The sequence below is a fragment of the Ambystoma mexicanum genome, chromosome 11 (assembly GCF_040938575.1).
Source record: "Ambystoma mexicanum isolate Mex_15411 chromosome 11, UKY_AmexF1_1, whole genome shotgun sequence".
NCBI classification, from domain to species: domain Eukaryota; kingdom Metazoa; phylum Chordata; class Amphibia; order Caudata; family Ambystomatidae; genus Ambystoma; species Ambystoma mexicanum.
The window spans coordinates 938317777-938341565 of record NC_090934.1 but is presented as its reverse complement, the minus strand read 5'-3'; the positions used below and the strand labels follow the sequence as shown (position 1 = coordinate 938341565).

At 47.5% G+C, this 23789-nt stretch overlaps 1 protein-coding gene across 5 annotated transcripts in view; it reads left to right on the top strand.

The window, feature by feature from the left end:
• LOC138503949 (GTPase HRas) overlaps positions 1-23789 on the top strand; it is a 609987-nt gene that overhangs the window by 336724 nt on the left and 249474 nt on the right. For all 5 annotated transcript variants that reach the window (XM_069624075.1, XM_069624073.1, XM_069624076.1 and 2 more), the window contains one exon: positions 1562-1698. In XM_069624075.1, coding sequence (XP_069480176.1) covers positions 1588-1698 — 111 coding nt within the window. In that variant the 5' untranslated portion in view covers positions 1562-1587. The remainder of the gene's footprint in view (positions 1-1561; positions 1699-23789) is intronic.

The window sequence follows — 23789 nt, the reverse complement described above, 5'->3', positions numbered from 1 at the left end:
CCCACCTCTCCCCCACCTACCTACATAGGTTTCTGAAAATGTTTGTAATAATACTTGGCAAACACTTGTCCCCAAATCCCCTTTGGGAAAGGTGGCCTAAATAAAATGTGCAGAATGGCAGAGCCATCGACTAGGCCTCAAATGCCTACTAAGTGGACACATTTCATTTTTATAAGAGTCTGCTTTTTAAATCTAAATAATTATTTCAGTTGTGACTGCTATGACACGAGGTATTGTACCAAAACATGCAATATTTTGCAATACTCTTATCATACTTTTGAATTTAAAAAAAATGAACTTGGTTTGAACTGCATGTTTTATTAATTCTATGAAGTTTATTTTAATTAATTGCTACCCTTTTACTTTAACTTCCCTCTCCATGTTTCAAACCAGGTTGAGCCAGAATTGTTGTAATGGGTTCATAAATAAATCAGCCTACATTGTTTACTCACATATTAAATTATGTAAAACATGTATTAAATTATGAAAACTAATTTCCAATTTTTACAGGCAAATTGGGTAGGCTGAGCATGTTTTTAAACTATTCTAGCCCTTGTTAAAAACGTTTTTCAATACTTTTAAATACTCCACATTTAAATACATTATCTATTTATACATTTAAATGAATGCAACACAAGTATTTTCACTCCACTAAAATATTACTGTCGTGAGCGAAGTACATTGAGTTGTTGACTGTAATCCCCAAAACATTTAAAAGCACGCCACGAGCCATGCCACTGATGCTCAGGTACGCAGCCGAGTCACCCTGGCACCGTTTGTGCATTCTCTAAACACTTATGTGGGATTACAGGCACAAAGTCAGTCAGATGTTCTCTTTGGCTAATCAGGATATCCTGTTGTTTCCTCAAATTAAATGACTTCGCAGGTGGCAGTGAAGGGGAAGTGGACTCCCACTTAAAAAAAAAAATCAAGGTAAAAATTTGATGTACTGACCACAAAGTTATTTTTTTCGTTGAATTAACATGGAACCCTAATCAGATCTTCTTTGTCCTGTTGATATATTTATTTATTCATTTATTTTGCATTTGTATAGCGCACAGGCAGCCCCAGGGCATCACGGAGACCGGGAATTTCATTCCTGGTCTCCGGTTTTACCATCGTCCTATCGTTTGCTGCTTAGATTTTTTTCCCCATGTGTTTGGAAAATGGAATTAGATGTTATAGTTGGAAAGTGTATTTTGCCAGTTGCTACTTCTGACCGGGATATGCCGATCACTTAGGGCACTTTTACATACTGCTGTGGATCTGTAGCTGACATAGGGTATTGTGTTGCTAATGTTGTGTTGGTATAGGAGTGCAGTGCTGCGCGACATGTGCCTGGTACAAGGATGCAGCACTGGGGTATGGCCCGGGGGAGGAAGGTCTGCTACATACAAATGGGCAGTGATGCAGAGGTATGCTAGGGGTACAGGATGTTGCATTGTCCATTTGGAGCATTTTGCCTGCCATCTTTCCCTAGGCTATCCCCTCTGCCAGTGATGGTGCTGCCAAGGTTGGTACACCTGGCGTGCTGTTCTAATCTTTCATTCTCTCCCTGCAGGGCCACCCCTCACACAACCTTGGAAGATGACGGAATACAAGCTGGTGGTGGTGGGAGCGGGTGGTGTTGGAAAGAGCGCACTGACCATTCAGCTCATCCAGAACCACTTTGTAGATGAATATGATCCCACCATAGAGGTGAGTAATGTGTTCCTTGCTTGTCCCTCTCTACTTGCTTCTGTCACTTTCTCTTGTCTGTTGGTTTGTACACAGGGTAAGGTGTAAGGTTTTTATATTTATAATAAAAAAATGGTTCTAGTTATTGTTTGTGAAAGTTCTTCGACCTGAAGCATTGAATAATGGCATCTTGTGTGTTCATCCACCAAACTGATGCAGCAGGGTCAAAGGTCAAAAGGGTGAGGGCACTGGAGAGGAGTTCAGTGTTCTTGCTTGTTCCCTGTCGGACCTCTGCAGCATCCTCCGGCTAGCGTCTCTGCTGGATGTTGGTCCAGTGCCGCAGTGATAACTGATGCTGCTCCATTGGTCCAGCCTGGGAGTCCTCATTGAAGAAGCTTCTATTCTTAACCACACACATTTATTGGTAAACGAGATCTAGAATGAATCCCTTCATAGAGAGGCTTTTGTGTCTTGATCTGGAACTTGTTAGATGAGTGACTTATTACACAAGAGGAGAGGCTCCGCTTTGAAAGATCTTCTGGTATTTCTGCCAATGGGGGCATTACCCCCATAGCAGTACTTCAGCTGAGTTGTATATCCTGTTTCAGAAGTCATACAATGGGGCATCGCTTTCTCATAAGACCTGCTACTTTACCAAATGCAGACACCATCTCTGGTGAGGAATACATGCCATTGCATTAAGCACATTCTTCATCTGCATTTTGAACATTCTCTTATGATTGGTGTTTCGTAATTTCGTGTTAGTTCTTCTCACTTTCGTGTATGCCATTGCTGAATTCTGTGTATTCTCCAGCATGGGGTCTGGCATGGATTCACATGCTCATGAATATTCCCCGTCGTCAGGCCGGGAATCCTCGGTAAATAAAAAAATCAGTATCAGTTTAGTTTCTGATCTGTCTTTCTTAGTAGTAACCAATCACTGGTCTCTGAATCATACTGCCCCCAGCCAATGACTGCCCTCTCCCTAAGCCCCGCCTCTGGCAGCCATCCTCAGATTTTTACAGCACGCTCAAGTGTTGGCAGTCCTCGTGTTTAGCTCTCGAGCTTTTTGCTGCGTTTTCACGGTTTTTCAAGAGATATTCTCATTTTTCAGTCAAATAGAGCCTCAAGCTCCACCGTGTCTACAGCCGATCGACGGGGACTTTTTTTGGATTTTCTACGCCCCTCAAGGGTGAAGTTTTCATCGAGTTACAATTCTTGGAGGAGTCCAGAAGTTCCTGCGGCCTACCCGGACATGGCCCAGTAGAAAGGAAGCTGGACGCCCGGAAAACTGTTCAGGGTTTGCCCTAGATGCCAGCTGCAGAATGTGTTCAAGGAGGACGAGCACTCGAAATGTCTCTACTGCCTTCATGAGGACAAAACACACGTGGAGAAGGACTGTGCGTTTTGCGGGAACATGTTGTAACGGACCATCAGGGACCGACACCTTCGTCTCTCCAACTGGCTGGAAGGAAAGAGCCTGTCAGGTGAGAAGAAGTCGTCTGAGCGGTCTTCTAAGTCCTGTGAGGGCGCCCCGGCGACGGGGGCCCAACAGAAGGCAAAGCACCATGAGTCCGCGGGCACTGGGAGGGCCGAACGGTCGGGCTCCTCGGCTGCCAGGCAGGGCGCATCCTCTCCAGCGCCATCAACCATGAGCCAACGCTCTGGCTCAGGGAAGAGGAAGGCCGAGCACCCGGCGAAGCTTCTGGAGAGGCTGCGGTCGATCTCGAAGGATCCAGCCGAGGGGGTCCGAGGCAGTGACCCTCTCCCCGAGGTGAAGGCCACAGGCCCGCAGAAGGTGGTGAAGGCCTTGGTTCACACGGCCAAGGCCTCTATCGAGGAAGTCGCGGCGGCCCTGGCGCAGCCTGAGGAAGCTACACCAGTGGAGGCGACCTTGGGGCCCAGAGTTTCCCTGCCACCGTGGAGGGCAGCCTCTTTCAGTCCCATCGAGAAGACCCCCGTGAAAAAAGAGGGGGGGAGGCGGTGGCCATTGTGGACGCGGACACAGCCTCCGAGTAGGAACTGGTTGAAGTCTTGGAGGGCCTCGACAAGGGCGTCGAAGAGGCCCGGTCCCACGGGAGGGATCCCAATGAAGGGGACGACGAGAGCACCGGCGGCGCCGGCGAGGTACCTAGTCAACTGTTGTGCCCGTCGCTTCCGGAGCCGCAGCACAACTCGGCGGCCATTTTGCTGGCAATACAATCCTTATGTTTGGAGATAAGGATGAGATTGCCCCTACCACCGACAGAGGAGCAGGAACCAGGCCCGACAGAGGAGCCAGAGCCAGGCCCATCGGGAAGTCCCCCAAACAAGAGAAGACGGACCCATCCAGCCCCGCCTTTTCAGCCCTCGTGGCCTGCTCAGCCTTTGCCCACGTCCCCCGTACCTGGGGATGACATGGGAACGGACACGGCCACGACGGGTACGGTTGACGGCGGCGACGGCGGGACGGAGCTCCCATCGCTTCCAGCCCGGGCCTCCCAGCCCAACGAGATTGGGTCTTTCCACGCTATGATCGCTAGGGCATCTGAGCTTTTTCACCTCTGCCCCGAAGAGAAGAAGGAAGGTTTTCTTTACCAACGGCGCGAGGCCAAGAGGTGGGCCCCCACCGAAGCACCCCGTTGGGAGGCCAGCTGGCAAAGTTCGTCAGCGTGTGGGAGTTCATCTCCACCAACTGTTGGGTGCTGGACGCCCTGGCCCAGGGGCACACCCTCGAATTTCTAAAAAAGTGCCCCCGCATTCCTCCCGTGGCCAGGAAAGAAAACCACTTCCCTCAACTGCTGTTGGAGGTAAGGGCGATGCTCAAGAAAGGTGCCATCGAGCTCGTCCCAAAGAGGCTCCAGGGCCCCGGAGTATACTCAAGGTACTTCCTCGTGAAAAAGAAGACAGGAGGGTGGCGACCCATCCTAGACCTGCGACGACTGAACAAGTACATCAAGGCACAGAAGTTCCGGATGGTCACCCTCCAGCACGTGCTGGGACAGCTGGAGGAGGGCGATTTCCTGTCGTCGTTGGATTTGGAGGATGCATACTTTCACATCCCCATTCTAAAAGGACACCGGAAGTTCCTCAGGTTCGTGGTCCAAGGGCGGCACTACCAGTTCAAGCACCTCCCGTTCGGATTGAAGTTGGCACCCAGGGTTTTCACCAAGTGCCTCGCTCCAGTGGCAGCGCGGCTGCGCCTGCAGGGGATCTACGTCTACCCCTACCTGGACGAATGGCTCCTCCGCGCAAGGACAAGGGAGCTCGCCCTAGAACACACAGCGAAGATCGTCCAGCTGCTCACGAACCTGGGTTTCTCCATCAACTTCCCCAAGTCCCACCTGGTCCCACCTCAAGTCGCACTGTTTCTGGGAGCCAAGCTTCATACAGTGGCGCGTCTGGCCTCGCCGTTGGAGGAAAGGACAAAGGCCACCCTAGGCAAGGTTCAGCGTCTGCTGGCCAGGGACGTGGCCAGAGTGAAGTCCATTAAGTCCCTCCTCGGGATGATGTCCTCTTGCATTTATCTCGTGTGCTTGTGCAGGATTCGGATGCGCCCTCTACAGGAGTTCCTCGACGCCCCCTGGATTCAAGCGACGGGCAGCTTCGAGGACAGGATCCCTCTCAACGAGACCTTCCGACGAGCGATCTGGTGGTGGGGCACCCACGCTCCTCTAGCGGCGGGGACAGACTTTCAGACCCCGGCCCACCAGGCAACGGTGACGATGGATGCCTCTCTGGAGGGGTGGGGAGCCCACACCGGAGATCTTCACGCGAGAGGCCTTTGGCTCCCGGAGGAGAAGCCACTCCACATCAACATCCTGGAGCTCCGGGCAGTGTTCTGGGCCCTCAGGTCCTTTCTCCCGTCCATCAAGGGCAAGGTGGTGAGGATCTTCACTGATAACACCACCACAATGTTCGACATCCAGAAGCAGGGCCGAACCAGATCCCCGGCCCTATCAAAGGAAGCCCAGGACCTGTGGCATTGGGCCGTTGCTCAAGGGATGTTTCTGGTGCCGTTTCATCTGGCAGGAATAATAAAACACCATCGCGACTCACTCAGCAGAGAGCTGCGCTCGTGCCACGAGTGGGAACTACGCCACTATCAAGTGGACCGACTCTTTCAGCGATGGGGCAAACCCCAGATCGACCTGTTCGCATAGTGACAAACTCCAAGTGCCAGAGGTTCGCCAGCAGGTTTCCCCAACCTTAGAGCGTGGGCGATGTTTTCTCGTTCCCCTGGGACGGCCTGTTCCTATATGCGTTTCCTCCGTTACCGTTGCTGCTCCGACTCATCAACCAGCTGAAGAGGTCCCAGTGCAGCATGATCGTCGTCTCACCGGCGTGGCTGAGACATCTGGTTCCCGGACCTTCTGGACTTGTCAGCGTCCTCACCAGTCAAGCTACCGATGGACGCAGATCTTCTCTCCAGAGAAGGAGGCGCCATCCTTCATCACGACCCGGAGTCGCTGAACTTGCAGGCCTGGCTCCTGCAGCACTAGAGTTTGGAGGCTACGATATCCCGGCTGACTGCAGAGAGGTTCTTGCAAAGGCCAGGGCGTCCTCAACTCTCAAGTGCTACGGACATCAGTGGAAGAGGTTCTCTGTCTGGTGCCGTGCACAGAAGATTAACCCTCTGCGGATTACGCATCATGCACTGTCACCAGTTGGCAAACCGACCGCTGCCCGGCTGTCCGAGAGCCCATTCAACCAGAGCGATCGCTGCTACCACGGCGTTCCTGTCTGGTGTGCCCCTGCTGGACATCTGCAGGGCTGCTACGTGGAGGTCGACGCACACCTTCACGGGATTCTACTGCGTCGACCGGGATTCCATGGAGGAGTCCAGAATCTGCCAGGCAGTGCTGCGCAACCTGTTCGCTTAAGGTGAGCCTGGTGAGGAGGTAAGAGATGCTTAATGTTGAGTTTATGTAATGTTTAATGTTGAGCCTTTTGCCACCTCCCGTGGTTGTGCATGTGTGTACTGCTGTGTATTCTTATATTCATGAGCATGTGAATCCATGCCAGACCCCATGCTGGAGAAGTTACTTACCTGTAACTGTTGTTCTCCAGCATGGGTCTGGCATGGATTCAGATGCGAACCCTCCCTCCTACCCCTCTGCGGCTCTTCACTTGGTCATACTGCCACTTTACGTGCTACCAAATCTGAGGATGGCTGCCAGAGGCGGGGCATAGGGAGAGTGCAGTCATTGGCTGGGGGCAGTATGACCCAGAGACCAGTGATTAGTTACTACTAAGAGACATATCAGAAACGAAACTGATACTGATTTTTTTCTTTACCGAGGATTCCTGGCCTGACGACGTGGAATATTCATGGGCATGGATTCACATGCTAGACCCATGCTGGACAACAACAGTTACAGGTAAGTAACTGGTTCCTTGTTGTCATGTGGGAAACCCATTTGATACTGTGAGGAAAATGTTTGAAATCAGTAATTTGTGGGCCGATAAGAAGGGGAAACTGAAAGCTGGAAATCCAGGAAGAAGTAGCACCGTACATCTGGACAAGCATTCAAGTGGAGTTCAGAGAATGCATTAGGGTAGTGTTTGACTATCTCAGCTGCACCTGTGGGCCCAAGATGCACTACTATTAAATGAGGTACTCGTACATGAGTACCAAAGGAGCATTCCACCTATTCCTGCAGGAAATAATCCATGTTTCTAGTGTTTACTTCAGCACCAGTGTATTTTAGCTCTGACTTGCAGTGGTGAGCCAGTGCCACTCTCGACAAATTCTATGCACTTCTTCCCACAAACGTAGCTTAACTGAATGAACACTTTTGATTGGGATCTCTAGAGAACTACTTATATATACCACAGACCAGGAGATCCCTTCCCTGTTTCCAAGTGGGAAAGAAAGCCAATCTAAGGAAAGAGCGAAGCAGTTCAGTTCCAGCAACCAGTTCCTAAATTCTAAAAAAGTACTTAGTTGGAACGCAAAAGGCCAATGAGCACAAAACAAACGTGTATCCAGAACACTGATCCTGAAAACAGTACATGGTCAGAAGCAAAGTTTACTCAAAAAGTCAACAAATGTTGAAGAATGGGGTTAATCCAGTAACGATTCCAAGATGGGTGAGCCGTAGTCGGAAATAACCAGGAAACAGCAGAGCAAAAGTCATATTGATCAAGATGCTACTCAAAATGTAACAGTCGTGATGAGAATCATTTGTGTATTCAGAGAACCATTCTTTATTTTTGCTTCGGTACTCTGTGCAGGTGACGTCGGCCATGTCAAACTGTGGGTACTGAGGTTGCGCCTGGACCATGCTGGGAATTGTAGTTTCTTCCAGCCCATCATAAGCACCACGGAAGCCGCCAAGTAAATCGGAACAACTCCTAATGAACTTCCTGAAACAAAAGCGTATAACATCGGGGACCTTTCTGTCCACAGACCACACTTTAAAGAATTTTAGTGTATTCTACAAATTGATACCACCTGTCTGTGACAAGCTACCAATTCTGTTTTCGGGCAGGATTTAGAATTGAGGATGCAAAAAATTACTATTGAGTCAAACCCAATTTTTCTGTCATCCTAAAAGCTTCTCTCTACAAGATTGCCTGGGAAAAGCAGGATGTTCCATTATAACATTATTACACAAGGCTGGGGGAACCTTTGGTTCGCTAGGTGCAAAGCCACAGAGTGGCACACGGTTCTATGTGTCCGTTTCCTATTTATTATTGGGAGTATTTTATTTACTCCCTAACTTTATTTTATGAGATTATTTGCCTATTTTTAGGGAGTACAAGTGGCCGATACACCCCTTATTTGTAGGGCTGGCTGTATGCTATACATTCTTTTTAAAAACATGGAGTCTGAAGGAGTAAAGAGACACCACGAAACATGGTTTCATAAATATTTGTCATTAATACCCCCCAATTTCCAACCCTGCCCCGGGTTGGGATCTCAATGTTGTGTGCTCCAAGCTCATGGGGCCACCCTTCGAGCCTATGCACAAGGCCAGCCTAAAGCAGCTCAGCTATAAAACTGCATTCCTGGTAGCTGTCACCTCCGTAAGACGAGTCGGTGAGCTACTGGCTGTAGTACAAGACCCCTTTTTCATCATACACAAGGACAAGGTTGTCCTCCGAACACATCCTAGGTTTTCACGTAAGTTCATTTCAAAGTTCCATGTCAACCAGTCCATAGAACTTCCCACCTTCTTTCAGAATCCTTCAAACTCAGAAGAAAGAAGCCTCCATAGACTTGATATACGGAGGGCGGTCTTGTACTTTGTGAACAAAACAAAACCCCTAAGTAAAACAGACTAACTCTTTGCTTCCATAGCGCCTGGTAGAGAAGGCGATCACATATCAAAGGGCGCTATCTCCAGATGGATAGTTAGACGCATACAACTTCCATATCCAACAAGGTTCTACCTTTTTCACCAAGGGCACACTCTACCAGAGGTAAAGGGGCTCCTTAGCTTGCATTGCAAACCTCTAGATGCCATATGCAAAGCTGCTACATGGAGGTCCATCCATATGTTCACACATTGCCACATTGACCTACATTCTAAAGCAGATTCACAGGTGGGACAAGCGGTCCTAAAACTTCTGTTTGCCACTGTACATTCTAATTTTCGACTTCCTTCTCCAGATACTGCTCGCTAATCTATGCAGAGCATGTGATCTAAGCAGATCCACAAGCTCCGGAAGGGATATATTACTCGCCGTAATCGTATTTCTGGTGCTTGTATCTGCTTAGATTCACATGCACCCACCCTTCCGCCGCTGGAGTAGAAGGCGCATAGATGTTTTCTAGGGTTCTCTGTTCTGCTTTACAACATCTGTACTCAAGCTATACTTCATGCAACCTCATGTCAGAAACAAACAATCTGAGGGACCTCGACTCGTGAAGGACTCTGGGTACAGCACACATCACATTAGGGATAGTATTACTTATCACGCCCTGTCGACGTCCGTTTTCGAGTTTTGAAAACAAATCTTGTAATACACTGCGACTTCGCTAGATGTTGGACTATTCAGAGCATGTGAATATAAGTAGATACGAGCACCAGAATACGATTACAGTGAGTAATCTATCCCATACGCATCCTTTCTAGATTGCTGCCGCCCCTGGTGGTGATCTTGTACCAAAATGTGTGAACACCTCATTGGTCCTCCTCAGCTTCCTTCGTATGCTATGAATCAAACATTATTTATTGCTATGTTTTTACTACATTTTCAGTCGGGGAACAAACAGGGATGTGTAAATGCATAACATCTCGGTTTTCTATTTGGAAAAATACATCTCGTGTTGCTTGATTATATAAAACTTTTGACATGTAATTCATGGCTGTGAATGTTGATTTCATATATATGATCTGTGAAATATGTACCATTTAACAAACCTATTATTATGTATTGAACTGTAGAGGGTTTAATTTGTGGTCAACGCCATGATTTTATTTTTTTTGGTTTTCTTTTTTTTGGGATGGCATTTGTGCCACAGATTGTGTGCACTACGTCAGTTCTGAGTGTTACCATATGTGATACCATATGTGATGAATGTGCAACCGGTTCACACCAAAAGCCAGATGAATCTGGCATTTTAAGGCTCTGTTTGAATCCCCTCCTGAGTCGTCCATGCTGAGGTTTGACTGATTCAAGCCATGATTTGAGTTCAGAATGTTAAGGCTTGGCTAGCTCTCATGGATTCTCATCAGTTTTTCAGGCTTTCTTCCTGACATTAAATGGGATTCATCCACGGACCATTCAGACTGGCCTTGAATTCCCACAAATCTCATTGCTATGTTATGGAGAGTATAGTGGAGAGGCAGGGTGTTTATATATTGTCTATGGCATTCTAAGTACCCCAGGCATTCAAACTGCAAGGTGTGTGTTTTCAAATGAATGTTAATGTTTCTTGATTTACCTTAGAAAAGAATGTTAAGCGTGTTTGTGTCATTTTCACAAAAATTGTAAAGGGACAGGTATTCTTTTGTTTTTATTTATCATATTGGTCCCACTTTGGAATTGCTGGTGTAGAATGATCCATTTTGGGTACCCCTTGGTTTGTGTTTGTTACGAATCTCACTGCAAGGTTCGAACTTCAAGGGACGGTGTATCAGCAGGAGAGATTTAAGGTAATTTGAGAGTCAAAAGGGGAAGTTAGGGTCTCTTCTCAGGTGCTACCACTTCCTGCATCACAAGGAGAAGGCCTAACAGAGCTTGACACTCTCCCCCATGGCAATTTCAATTGGCTCCCAGCACCCCTTCAGTGCAACGCTCCCAGTCCACCACAAAAGCTTCTCTTCCCAAACAGAAACCATCTTGACGATCCTACCGCTCAGCAAAGCATCCCCTACTGCCATGTTTTATTCGTAACCAATCTCCTATCTATATCGTGCCCTGCCCCTCAATTCACATTACCGTAGTGGACTTGTTTCCCAATTAGTAGCCAACATGTTTTTGCTTCTTGCAGACATAATAGAAAATGGAGAATTGCCATTCTCGGAATCACTGAATCATGCTTCGTCTTCAGAAACCTGGCATCCTGGATGACCTTAACCCTCAGGGTTCACCATCATTCTAAACAACAGAATAAACAAAATATTTACTGGTATGGTGATGTGGGCTTTTCCACTTCCTGTTCTCTGCTACTTCCGACCGTGCTCCCTTCCTTCTAGGACATCACAGTGGAAGGTATGATAGACTAGTACAGTATGGTTATTTTCAATATCGTCTGCAGACCTCCAGGCAAATCTCCTTCTTTCTGGGAGATCCAATGCATCTTAGAGATGGTCTGTAAATCGGATGTGCCACATTTAATCCTCTGCAGATTGGGTGTGTGAGCCAAAGACAAGTCACCATGTCACTGTCACTGACTCCCTAGACCAGGCAGATGCCTCGTTACACCTCTGCAACCTCATCCACATAAAAGACCATTCTATGAGTCATTCACAAGGCCTCAACATGACCCACCCATGTAAGCAACCAAACATTCCTGACCTGAACTCATTTGCCACCCCATTATCCTGTTTATTCCACATCCTTTTCACCAGACTCCAAAAGATGCCATAGTCCAAACATGACATCACCTTCAAACCCTTCAATGGTGTTAATATATGCAGGCTGTGTGTGTGTGTTCATGCTCTCGACTTCCGATCTCCCCACAACACTAGGTCTGGAAAATCATCTAATTGAAATAACCTTCCCATTTGAATGTCTTGCAGCAACTCGAGGAAGAAAGTCCAAACGTACCCCTCATAGCTTTATAGATGTTTCAGTAGAAACCTTGCTGACTCTTCTCGTGACATGAACGTTTCTGGAGAAAAGCGGTCTCGTTTTCCTTCTGTTGGGCATGCAGAATTCAACTAAAAAGCTTGTGATTTTCAATGAAGAGACTACCACTCACTAATAAAAAACAATAATAATGCAGCAACTCTCAGTTTAGCGCCTCACAACAGCTCTACAATCACCTGAGGTTTTTCTTCCTAGACTTATCTGTAGTCTCGCTATAAGCAAGGTGCAAAGTGTGCACTCACCACTAGCAATTGGCTAGTGGTATTTGACTCTTGGGAGTAAGAAATGGGCTGCTGCCTGTATATGTAGACTTTTCATTTCTGGCTCGTAGCTTGCAACTTATTTTTTTCACCCCTAGCATAATGACTGTTCAATTTTTACAATCTTCAAATGTCAACCCAGTAACATTGTGTAAATGCTAAAATTCATCCCAGCCCAGCGCCAGTTTTCAATTGAAATGCACAAGCCAGAGTACCAGTTCTTATTTCGATAATTTGAAAGACAATCTGGTTCTTCAAAACTTCAAACAAACAAATGTTCCTGTGACTAATCCCACTAATTCCCTCACTAGTCCCATCTGTGATCACCCTCCTTTCTCCCTTAACTCTATCTCTGAGTCTGGTATCGCTAACTAAATTTCTCTGTCAGACCCTACGTTTGACTCTTTTATTAAACCCATCCTTCCTGCCTTTGTCTCCATTTTGTCCTTTCTCTTCAATTCTTCTGTCTTCCGGTCACTATCCCTCCTCTTTCAAATCTACTGCTGTCACTCCTCTCCTTAAAAAAACATTCCTCAGATCCTCCTAATCCCTCTAATTTCTGCCCTATCTCCCTACTCCCTTGTCTCTGAAAACGTCTTGAGTGTCTTGTTTTTTCCCAACTGAGCGCCTTCCTTAATCTTTACAATCTTCTTCCCTCTCACCAATCTTGTTTTCATTCTGATTTCTCTACTGAAACCACCCTTCTGTCTGTCTCTGATCCTATTCTTCACACCCACACTGAAAACATTCCTCTATTCTTGTTTTACTCCATCTTAGTACAGCCTTTGACATGGTAGACCACTCGACACTTCTTTCTACTCTTTCATCTCTTTGATTTTCTGACTTGACTCTTCTTTGATTATCTTCCTATCTGTCTGACCGTTCATTTAAAGTTACCTGGAACGGGTCTACATCCCAGTCTCACTCCTTTCTGTATGATGTCCCGCAAGGCTCAGTAATTGGCCTTCTTCTTTTTTCACTTTATACCTCCCGTTTAGCTTCACTCATTCTCGACTTGGGCTTCCAGGTTCACCTGCATACCGATGACATTCACATTTTCACCTCTTTCTCTTCCTTTGGTGATTCTATCCACCAGCGCCTCTCCTCTTGTCTCTCTGTGGTAGAATCTTGGCTAGCCTCCCGGTTTCTTTCTTAATCCCCCAAATAATTAGATTTTGTTCTCTCCTGCTTCTCCTTCTATTCCCTCTCCTCTGTCAATCTCTTTTTTTTCCTCTCATGCTCTCTATTGGCTGCCAAGCATACAATCTTGGTTTTCTTTTAGATTTTTCCTTTTCTCTCCTTCCCCAGATTGCTTCTGTCGTTCGATCATGTAAGTTCTATCGATTTAATATGAAGATTTGCTACCGCCTAATTTTCTAATCCACCAAGCTACTTCTTCAAACTATTGTTCTCTCTCGTTTTAACTATTGCTACTCACTATATATTGGCCTCCCTAACTTTGCTATTCTTCCTTTGTGCTCTATCCTCCACTCTTGTTTAAGCTTCACCCGTCTTCTCAAATCTCTTTACTTGATCCGTCTTCTGTGGCTTCCTTTTAATTAATGGTTGACTTTCACTTTTTTTGTTTCATTTTTAAGATCATCATGCTCTGTTCCCCACACTATCTCTGTTCCCTGATCTCTTTATACCATCCCGTGTGGAAGCTTCAATCTTCCTCTGTTTTTCCTTTCTGTCCCTTGTCCTTCTTGTGTTTCTTCCCCTATCAGTTCTTTCCAGCTCATTGCCCTCGTCTTTGGAATGCCCTACTCCTTGAGCTCCGCTCCTGACCCTCTCTAAATCAATTCAAGAAATACCTCAAATCTCATTCACAATCATTTTGATCTTGTCCTTTGCCATGTGAGTTGAATTTTTACTTCTTTTTTTGCTCTTGTCTTTCGTATTGTTGTACTTTTTACTATATATTTCAGCGCTTTGGATAAAAGGACTTTATAAGCTTTGTAAAAATAAATAAACACTCAACACCCCTCCTAAAAATAGCCTGTCTCGATCCGGCCCTTGTTTTGCCAACTTCTGTCACATTTCTTGTCTCACCAGCCACAAGAATAAGTAGAACTATGGAAACATTGGCTGTGAAACAGATGCAACCTAAAATGAAACTCACAACCTAATAGACATGCACCTGTCTGGATTCTGTCTTTGCCATATTTCTGAACCCGTGCTCCTGCACGTATAAGAATCAAAGAGCTTGAGTAGCCAACCACCCTTTCAATTGATGTCAGCATTCTTTGACACAGTGGGTCAACTGTTCTTGGGCTTTGGGGTACTGGGTGCTCATATCCAGCATACCTCTAAACTGTCTTACATTTTATTCTCAGTGACCAGTCATAACAAGTCAATGTCGACCCTTTCCTCTTGCCTGACTAACACTCACCTACAGAGTTCCGCTATGCACCCCAATGTCCCCTCTACTTTTCAAATGCATGCATGTGCACCCTTGTAGGAATGGTTTAACTCTCAGCAATATTCCAATTACACACAAATGGATGTTTGAGCCTCCAGAGTGCAACAATGAATGGCAGAAGCCGCCCCATCACAACCTAGTTTGTTCCAGCCTCAAAGCTATGGAAAGGGGGTGCATGAGAACAAGATAGACCCTGTCCCACCATATGTGGATTTTGACATCAATTTAGGATTTCAACTAACCAGATTGTCAATTATTATAACTGAAACCATAATCTAGCCAAATAACTTGCTGCAGTCCTTCCCACCTATTGCCTTCCCTGTCTGTGCAATTGTCCTTTCAGACTCCATTATTCAAACATGCTCAACATTGTCTTCCTGTTCTCACAATCTTTCAGTATACAAACCTTCCAAAATCTGTCTGCAAGGTTTATTTTGAGCCTCGCTGCCCCAACCATAGCCTATCTGCTATGAAGGCCTTTGTGGCTCCCTTCCCACTCTCTTACAATAAGACCACATTTGATCATCTTAATGTAAAAATGTCTCCTTCCTCCCTGGTGCGCCTCTGTTGCTGGCAACCTAGGACGATCAGAATTGCTACGTCAAACTGTGCCTGGCTGCATCCCCTACAAGTTCCTACCCAAGCTTGGGCCGATGTACCTAAACGACAGAATCAAGAGAGAAACTCATTTGAGACAGCTCAGATCATCTGATGTCTTGCTGCTAAAATGTTCCTATAATTCCCAAATAACAGGTTGGAGGTAAGCCCCTTTGCTATTGAAATTCCAAATCTCGGAAGCGCTCTACCTTATACCAGCAGGTGAGTATACAAGGGAAATGTGTCCTATTTACTTCAAAACAAAAAGGCACTAAATCTTAGCCACAAAGAGTGATTCACTGGGAACTGAAACTGTCAGAGCGGAGACATTCAAAGACATTGACCATGGAAATCTTACCAATAATGATTATTGTTCATCTTACATTCCACTAATACAACATATTGCACCCCACTAACGTCGGTTGTCGTGAGGCAGCGGCATGGGTTTAGAGGGTTGCTTGTGGAATATAGGTTAAAGTTTGGGTGTTAGCAATAAATGCCTAAAGTTTGCTAAGATTTATTCCATACGGATTTGGGATTTGGTTGAAAACAATCCAGTGAACCTGTTTTCATCTCATTATTTTTATATATTTTGCCACAAATATATGCAGGGGGAGAGTCTTCCGCAGCACCCCCTCGACCCCCCAATAAACTCATCACATTAGTTATTACCATAAACCCACCATCCACATATATCTGGGGCAAAATTCGATCAAACAAATTTCTTGAAAACAAATTTGATGGATTCTTCCACGATATAACCTCCCTATCCCTTCCATATAATAGACTGGACAAATGGAAAACACAGTGCTACTAATTGGTTTGTTATTACAATTATGGAATGAGGAAAAAAAGGATCAATTGGGGATGAGCATATGTATTTGTACCTTTCCTTACTCCATGGTTGTAAAGATTTCAATAAATATTAATTTGAAAAAAGAGAAACTCGATTATCTCCAGTTCAATAAGAAGTTGAAAACATGGCTCATGTGACATTTCCTTTTAAAACACGGCCGCCCTCTCTGCGTCCCTTGCCTTCCACCCACCCTTTACATCTTATCATTTTGCACACTTATTCTTCTTTATATCGCCCCCCCCCTTGCCTACTTCGCTATGCTGTGAAGTCGATCATTTGCATGGTTTCATTACAAATGCATAATAACTATGTACAAATATTGACTGGTGCGGTGAGGTCTTGGCTATAATGCCTTATGAGTAGAGGCGCCATGACTGTAAGGCCTGATGGAGAGAGGCGGCATACGTTTCAGCCATGTGGGGGTTGGGCATCATAACTGTACTTTCTAATGCGAGTGTCTGTCATATCAGCATGGGCTGGTAAGTGGATGTGTCATTTCCTGAGAGGGAAGCTGTTATACTGCCAAAAGGAGGGCACAGTGTCATACTTCCAGCACCTTGTATGAAGGTGGCCTAGCTTTACTGCCTGACAAAACCAGCACGCCTTAGCCATTTGCTGTCATATTAGGGGAAGGATCATACCAATATCGCCGGATAGAGGGAGATGTCAAACATATGCTTCCTAATGAGAGGTGGTGCCATAACTCTACTACCTAGTGATGAGGTGTTGTCATTTTTATATTGTCCAGTGGGGAAGAGGTCCTAACTTTACTACTTAGTGGAGCAAGCAGTCATAGCTATACCGCCTTAATAGTAGAGGCGGCACACCTATACTGCCTAATGCAGGTAGTCATTATACTGCTTTCCCTGTTCTGTCTCATAGAAGCAATTCAAAAGCTCCTTAAATATAGAGTTGTTTCTCTGTGCGAAGGTCAAAACTATGACATTTAACAATGCTTGTTTATACAATGTATTGCTTTTGCTTCCAGGGGTTCGACTGGATGGCTGGTGCATGTATTTCACTGTGCAGTTGTATCAAAGGATACTTTATAAGGGGTACCCCTGCACTCCACCTCTGCTCTCCTTGGGACCTCTAGTCCTAGCACTGCTATCCCACTCACGAATGCTGCCTCTTCTATTATGTTTATTTCCTTTACTTGAATAAGTCTGCCCTCGTTCCGCGCGTTCATATTGGAATGTGAACACTATTGGAATATTGCGGAACAGGACCTGTGCTTTAAACCATGTACATGAACTTTCTCTGGTATGCACGTATCCTTTCTGGAAATGGGGCTTCAGAGCTTCATACAATACTTCAAATGTAGTATCCAAAACTGGACATAGTACCCCAGTTGTGCCCAGCCCCTCACGTTCTAGACTGCGTTCCGGATTAATCCTGTACAAAGGAATACCATCCAGGAAGTGGGGCCAAGGTATGGTGCCAGTCTTCTCAATGTTGTATCCTAGTTGTCTCTTGCTCCAGATGCGCCTAGACCCTCCAGAGCTAGACTGCGTTGTTGGATGAATCCTGTACAAAGGAATACCATCCAGGAGGTGGGGCGAAGGGGTGTTGCCAGTCTTCTCAATGTGTTAAACGAATCTTCACGAGATCGTGAGTTACCTCTGCTTCTTGTAGACCGTGGAGTTGAGGTTGCCAGTATGTCGATGTATGATGGCCGATGAATGGGTAACGCGAGAAATTAGTCCAATCCCCTCCTGGTGAGTTAACACAGGACGGCACTGAACCAACTCCCAACGCCACGGGTGGCACTTCTCAGAATTTGCGTGACGTCGGGACAGTGTTTCCACTGGCTGAGAAGGCTTGATGAAATCACCGACTGAACTCAGGAACTCCCAAAAGGCAGTAAGGCACAGGTACCGGCAGGACACAAGACAGGCAAAGGGAGGCAACTGTAAGAAGACAGAACTGACAGGAGATTCCCACTACAACTAGGAACCCAGGGATAACCTACTCTACCATAACCCAGGGAAGGACAAGGTATCAGAATGAAGGAGCAGGAAGAGTAGGAGGACCAGGAAGCAAACTGGAATAAGGAAATGAGGCAGAATTGGGCTGAAAAGGATAGAACAGGAAACTGGAGGACTGGACAACAAGTGCCAGGACTCCAGCAGCGCATACACAGTAACAACCGCGTTGAGACGCGTCGTCCCTGTGTATGCGGTGCCCTTTTATAGCTCAGGGTCAAAGCGAGGCTTGGAACGCATGTTCCGACACTGCGCATGCGCGGGACGTCGAAGCACTGACGATCCGCGCATGCGCAGATCCTCGCAAGATGGCGGCGTCCACGGCGCCCATCCGAACCGCGGGTCGGCGTGAGGAAAGACGCCACCGCGGGTATAGTCTCCATGAAGGAGGAGACCGCTGCGGCCGTGGACCAGGGACCCCAGGACAAGTAAGTGGCACCCGCGAGCGAGCGCGCGGCGTGACACCATACCCCCTCCCGGACAACCCCGGAGCACCGGGTTTCCAAGGGTAGCGGAGATAGAAGTCCCGAACCAGGCGCGGTGCATGCACGAAGGAACGCGGTTCCCAAGTACGGTCACAAGCAGGATTACCCTTCCAGCTGACCAGAAGCTGCAGAGCACCTCGCCAAATTCGTGAATCACATATCTCTTGCACCTCGAATTCAGGAACCCCCCGAACCAAGACCGGGGCAGGACGGGAACAGGTACGACCCATAACATCGGGCACGTAGGGCTTCAAAAGGGAAACATGAAAGACAGGATGGATCCTCCAAGAGCGGGGCAAAGATAAACGAAAGGCAACAGGTGAAATACGCCCTGTGATGCGAAAGGGACCAAAAAAGCGGGGGGCTAGTTTCACAGGTAAGTTGCGTACTGGTAGATTCTTGGAGGACAGCCAAACCATGTCTCCAACATGAAGGACAGGCTCAGGGCTCCGTCTCCTGTCAGCCTGCTCCTTCATATGTGCTTGTGCCGCTGCCAAGGTACCGGCCGCCAGACGATGTTGATCGCGAATCAGGGACACCAGGGCATCTGCAGATGGAACGGCGCTGGAAGATGTTCGATGAATAGGCAGCAGTCGAGGATGAAGACCGGTAGAGCAATAAAAAGGGCTGAGTCCGGTAGCGGAATGAACAGCGTTGTTGTATGCTGCTTCCGCGGTGTCCAACCACTCCGACCAGTTGTCTTGGGTAGCATTGGCATAACAACGTAGGTATTGCTCAAGGGTCTGATTGGTACGTTCGGTCTGTCCATTAGTCTGCGGATGATAGCCGGAACTCAGGGCTCGCTGGATGTCCAAATGCCGGCACAGTTGGCCCCAAAAGGAAGAGATGTATTGAGAGCCTCGGTCAGACAATATCTTCTCCGGAAGACCATGAAGGCGATACACCTCGTGTAGAAAACATCGTGCCATCTGGGATGCAGTGGGCAGCTTAGGAAAGGGCAAGAAATGAGCTGTCTTGGTGAAACAATCCACCACCACCATTATACACGTGAAGCCACCAGACAGGGGCAGGTCAACGATGAAATCCGTGGCGATGGTATGCCAAGGGTACGGAGGCGTTGGCGTGGGTTTTAGAAGACCAATGGGTCTTTTGCGAGGAATCTTGGTCTGGGCACATACCGGGCAAGAGTCCACGTATTGCTTTACCATTGTAGCCCATCCAGGCCACCAGTACTGTCGTGCAACCAGTTCTTGTGTTGTATGGACTCCACGGTGACCGCAAACGACGGAATCATGACAATTCTGTAAAACGATTTTCTGGAGTTCCAATGTGGGGACGTACAGACGATCCTTGAAGAACAATAAGCCATCACGTTCCCTGATGTCAGCACGTTGTAGTATCCGTGTTCTTGAGGGATCCGTTCGTGTGGCCTCAGTAAACTGTTGGAGCTGGGGAGTCACCATCGATAGGAAATGTTTGGACGCTATCAAAGGTTCCGGTTCCTTGACACCTTCAACGTTGTTTTCCAGAGACCGAGACAAGGCATCAGCCTTAGTGTTCTGGGAACAAGGAATGTACGTGACGGTGAAATCGAACTGTGAAAAGAAGAAGGCCCAACGAGCATGACGGGAGGTTCTGCATTGTAAAGAGCGCAAGAACTGTAGATTACGGTGATCCGTGCGAACCACCACCGGGTATCTCCCACCCAGCAAGTGATGTCGCCATTCCTCGAAGGCAGCCTTTATCGCCAGTAATTCCTTTTCTATCACTGCGTAGTTTCTCTCACTCACTGACAACTTTCTCGAGTAATACGCCACCGGGTGCTCTATTCCCGTGATTGTATCTTGCTGTAGTAGGACCGCCCCAATTGCGTAGTCCGAGGCGTCTGTTTCAACCACAAACGGTTTTACATCATCTGGATGTCTAAGAACAGGAGCCGACATGAATGATCTTTTTAATTCCTGGAATGCCTCCTCGGCCTGCGTGTCCCAGAGAAACGGCACCTTGGTACTGGTCAGGTGGGTTAAACTGTTGGCCAGTTGAGAGAAGCGTGGAATGAAATGCCGATAAAAGTTGGCAAAGCCCAAGAACCTTTGAAGTGACTTCACGCCATGTGGCGATTTCCATTCTTGAATAGCTTGCAGTTTTGCGGGATCCATCTGTACTCCTGTGTTGCTGATCACGTAACCCAGAAACTCCATGCTCTCCCTATGAAATTGGCACTTCTCGATTTTGGCATACAGACCGTTGTGTATCAATCTACGGAGGACTTCCTGTACATGCGCCACGTGTGCAGTATGAGTGTCAGAAAAAACCAGAATATCGTCAAGGTAAACCCAGACAGATATTCCGATAAGGTCAGAAAAGACATCGTCCATGAACCGTTGGAAGACTGCCGGGGCGTTGCAGAGGCCAAACGGCATCACCCTGTATTCGAAGTGACCAATAGGTGTTTTGAAGGCCGTCTTCCACTCATCTCCCTTCTTAATTCGCACCAAGTGATAGGCCCCTCTTAGATCCAGCTTGGTGAAGATCTGTGCTGATTTCAGGGATTCGATGATGTCCCGGATGAGTGGTAACGGGTACCTGTCCTTCCTCGTGATCTCGTTTAGTTGACGGTAGTCGATACAAGGACGCAAAGTGCCCTCTTTCTTCTTGACGAAGAACAACGGGAATCCTGCAGGGGATTTGGACGGCACTATATAGCCCTTGTTGAGGCAATCCGTAATATACTCCTGTAGTATGCCCTTCTCGAAGTGAGTCAACGAATAGATCTTGCCGTGGGGAATGATCGCACCAGGCAGAATGTCAATGGAACAATCAAAGTGCCGATGGGGTGGTAGTGGTATGTCCTCAGGCTTGGAGAACGCCTTGTGGTAGCCGGCATATTCATGAGGAACCGATTGAGTGGCACATAAACGAGCAGATACATCAGCAGGATTGAGGGACTCCAAAATTGCAGGAAAGGTTTTGTGTATTACACAGTCACTAGGACAACGTGTCGAAGAGAACACCAAGGAGCGAGCGGTCCAGTCAACCTGGGGATTGTGATACAACAGCCATGGTAAACCCAACACTACCGGAAATGAAGGAGACTTGATGACGTCCAATGAAATACGTTCGAGATGCCCTTCCACAGAGAGCCACAAGGGATCGGAGTGTTGGCAAACCGGACCAGAAGACAAAGTAGAGCCATCGATTACCTCAACCACCGTTGGTCGTTCCTTGTTGTGTAAACGGATTCCATTGGTAATTGCGAACGAAGCATCGATGTAGTTGCCAGATGCTCCGCAGTCCAAAAGGGCCCAGGTCTTCACACACTTTCCAAGCCAAGCAACACCGACTTTCAGAATCAACAAGGGTACTGAGTTCATGGGGGGAAGGACGGATTCAGAAGGGCGGCCCGCTGCTGCCTTCGCCTGAAACAACGGGCCTGTTAGTTTTCCTGTTTCTTCAGAGGACGTAACGGACAGGTACCTAGAAAATGGCCGGAACCACCACAATACATGCACAAGTTCTTCTGTCGTCTTCTTTTCTTTTCAGTCTCGGATAACGGACCTCTGACGGCACCCAACTGCATGGGTTCTGGAGCTACATCGATAGAAACAGCCGGTCCAGAGTTCTGTGCTGGAAGAATTGGTTGATACCTGTCAGATCTGCGGCATTCACTCCGTCGTTCGGTTAACCTGTGGTCAATGCGTAAGACTTGTTCCACCAATGCTGGCAGCGTTTCTGGCTCCGGAATGTGCAGCAATTCGTCTTTGTACTCCTCTCGTAGTCCCCGACGAAACAAGGTTTTTTGAGTGATTTCGGGCCATTGCGAATCAGTTGCTAGTTGTCGAAACCGACTGATGTAGTGGATTATGTCACCTGACCCTTGCTTGATCTCCATTAATTGATTCTGGGCCATGGCTGCCAAATTGGGCGGTTTGAAGACATCCAAAAAGGCTTTCTCGAAGGCAGCGAAATCGGCCAACAGAGGACTGTTGGTAGAGACCAAAGGTGCGGCCCAGGCGAGTGCATTGCCAGTTAGATTTCCAAGGATATACCCGATCTTAGCTTTGTCTTGAGAAAAATGTGTAGACCTGAATTGGAAATGGATCCGACAGTGTGTACAGAACTCAGCCACTCGACGCGGATCACCATCATACTTCATCGGAGTGGTGTAAGCCATGGAGTTCTCAGGCGGTGTGACAGGTTGTGCGGGATTAGCCAAACATCGATCCAATGCTTGTCTGAGAGTGTTGTTTTCCTGGCGGAGAGTGGTAATTTCCAGGCGCATGGCACGCATTTCTTCACGTAGTTCCTGCATGTCGTCCATGTCGGGACTGAGGGATAGGCGTCTCAATCTGTTAAACGAATCTTCACGAGATCGTGAGTTACCTCTGCTTCTTGTAGACCGTGGAGTTGAGGTTGCCAGTATGTCGATGTATGATGGCCGATGAATGGGTAACGCGAGAAATTAGTCCAATCCCCTCCTGGTGAGTTAACACAGGACGGCACTGAACCAACTCCCAACGCCACGGGTGGCACTTCTCAGAATTTGCTTGACGTCGGGACAGTGTTTCCACTGGCTGAGAAGGCTTGATGAAATCACCGACTGAACTCAGGAACTCCCAAAAGGCAGTAAGGCACAGGTACCGGCAGGACACAAGACAGGCAAAGGGAGGCAACTGTAAGAAGACAGAACTGACAGGAGATTCCCACTACAACTAGGAACCCAGGGATAACCTACTCTACCATAACCCAGGGAAGGACAAGGTATCAGAATGAAGGAGCAGGAAGAGTAGGAGGACCAGGAAGCAAACATGAATAAGGAAATGAGGCAGAATTGGGCTGAAAAGGATAGAACAGGAACCTGGAGGACTGGACAACAAGTGCCAGGACTCCAGCAGCGCATACACAGTAACAACCGCGTTGAGACGCGTCGTCCCTGTGTATGCGGTGCCCTTTTATAGCTCAGGGTCAAAGCGAGGCTTGGAACGCATGTTCCGACACTGCGCATGCGCGGGACGTCGAAGCACTGACGATCCGCGCATGCGCAGATCCTCGCAAGATGGCGGCGTCCACGGCGCCCATCCGAACCGCGGGTCGGCGTGAGGAAAGACGCCACCGCGGGTATAGTCTCCATGAAGGAGGAGACCGCTGCGGCCGTGGACCAGGGACCCCAGGACAAGTAAGTGGCGCCCGCGAGTGAGCGCGCGGCGTGACACAATGTTGTTTCCTGGTTTTCTCTTGCTCCATATGCGCCCATTCCCTCCAGAGGTAGACGGCGTTGTTGGATGAATCCTGTACAAAGGA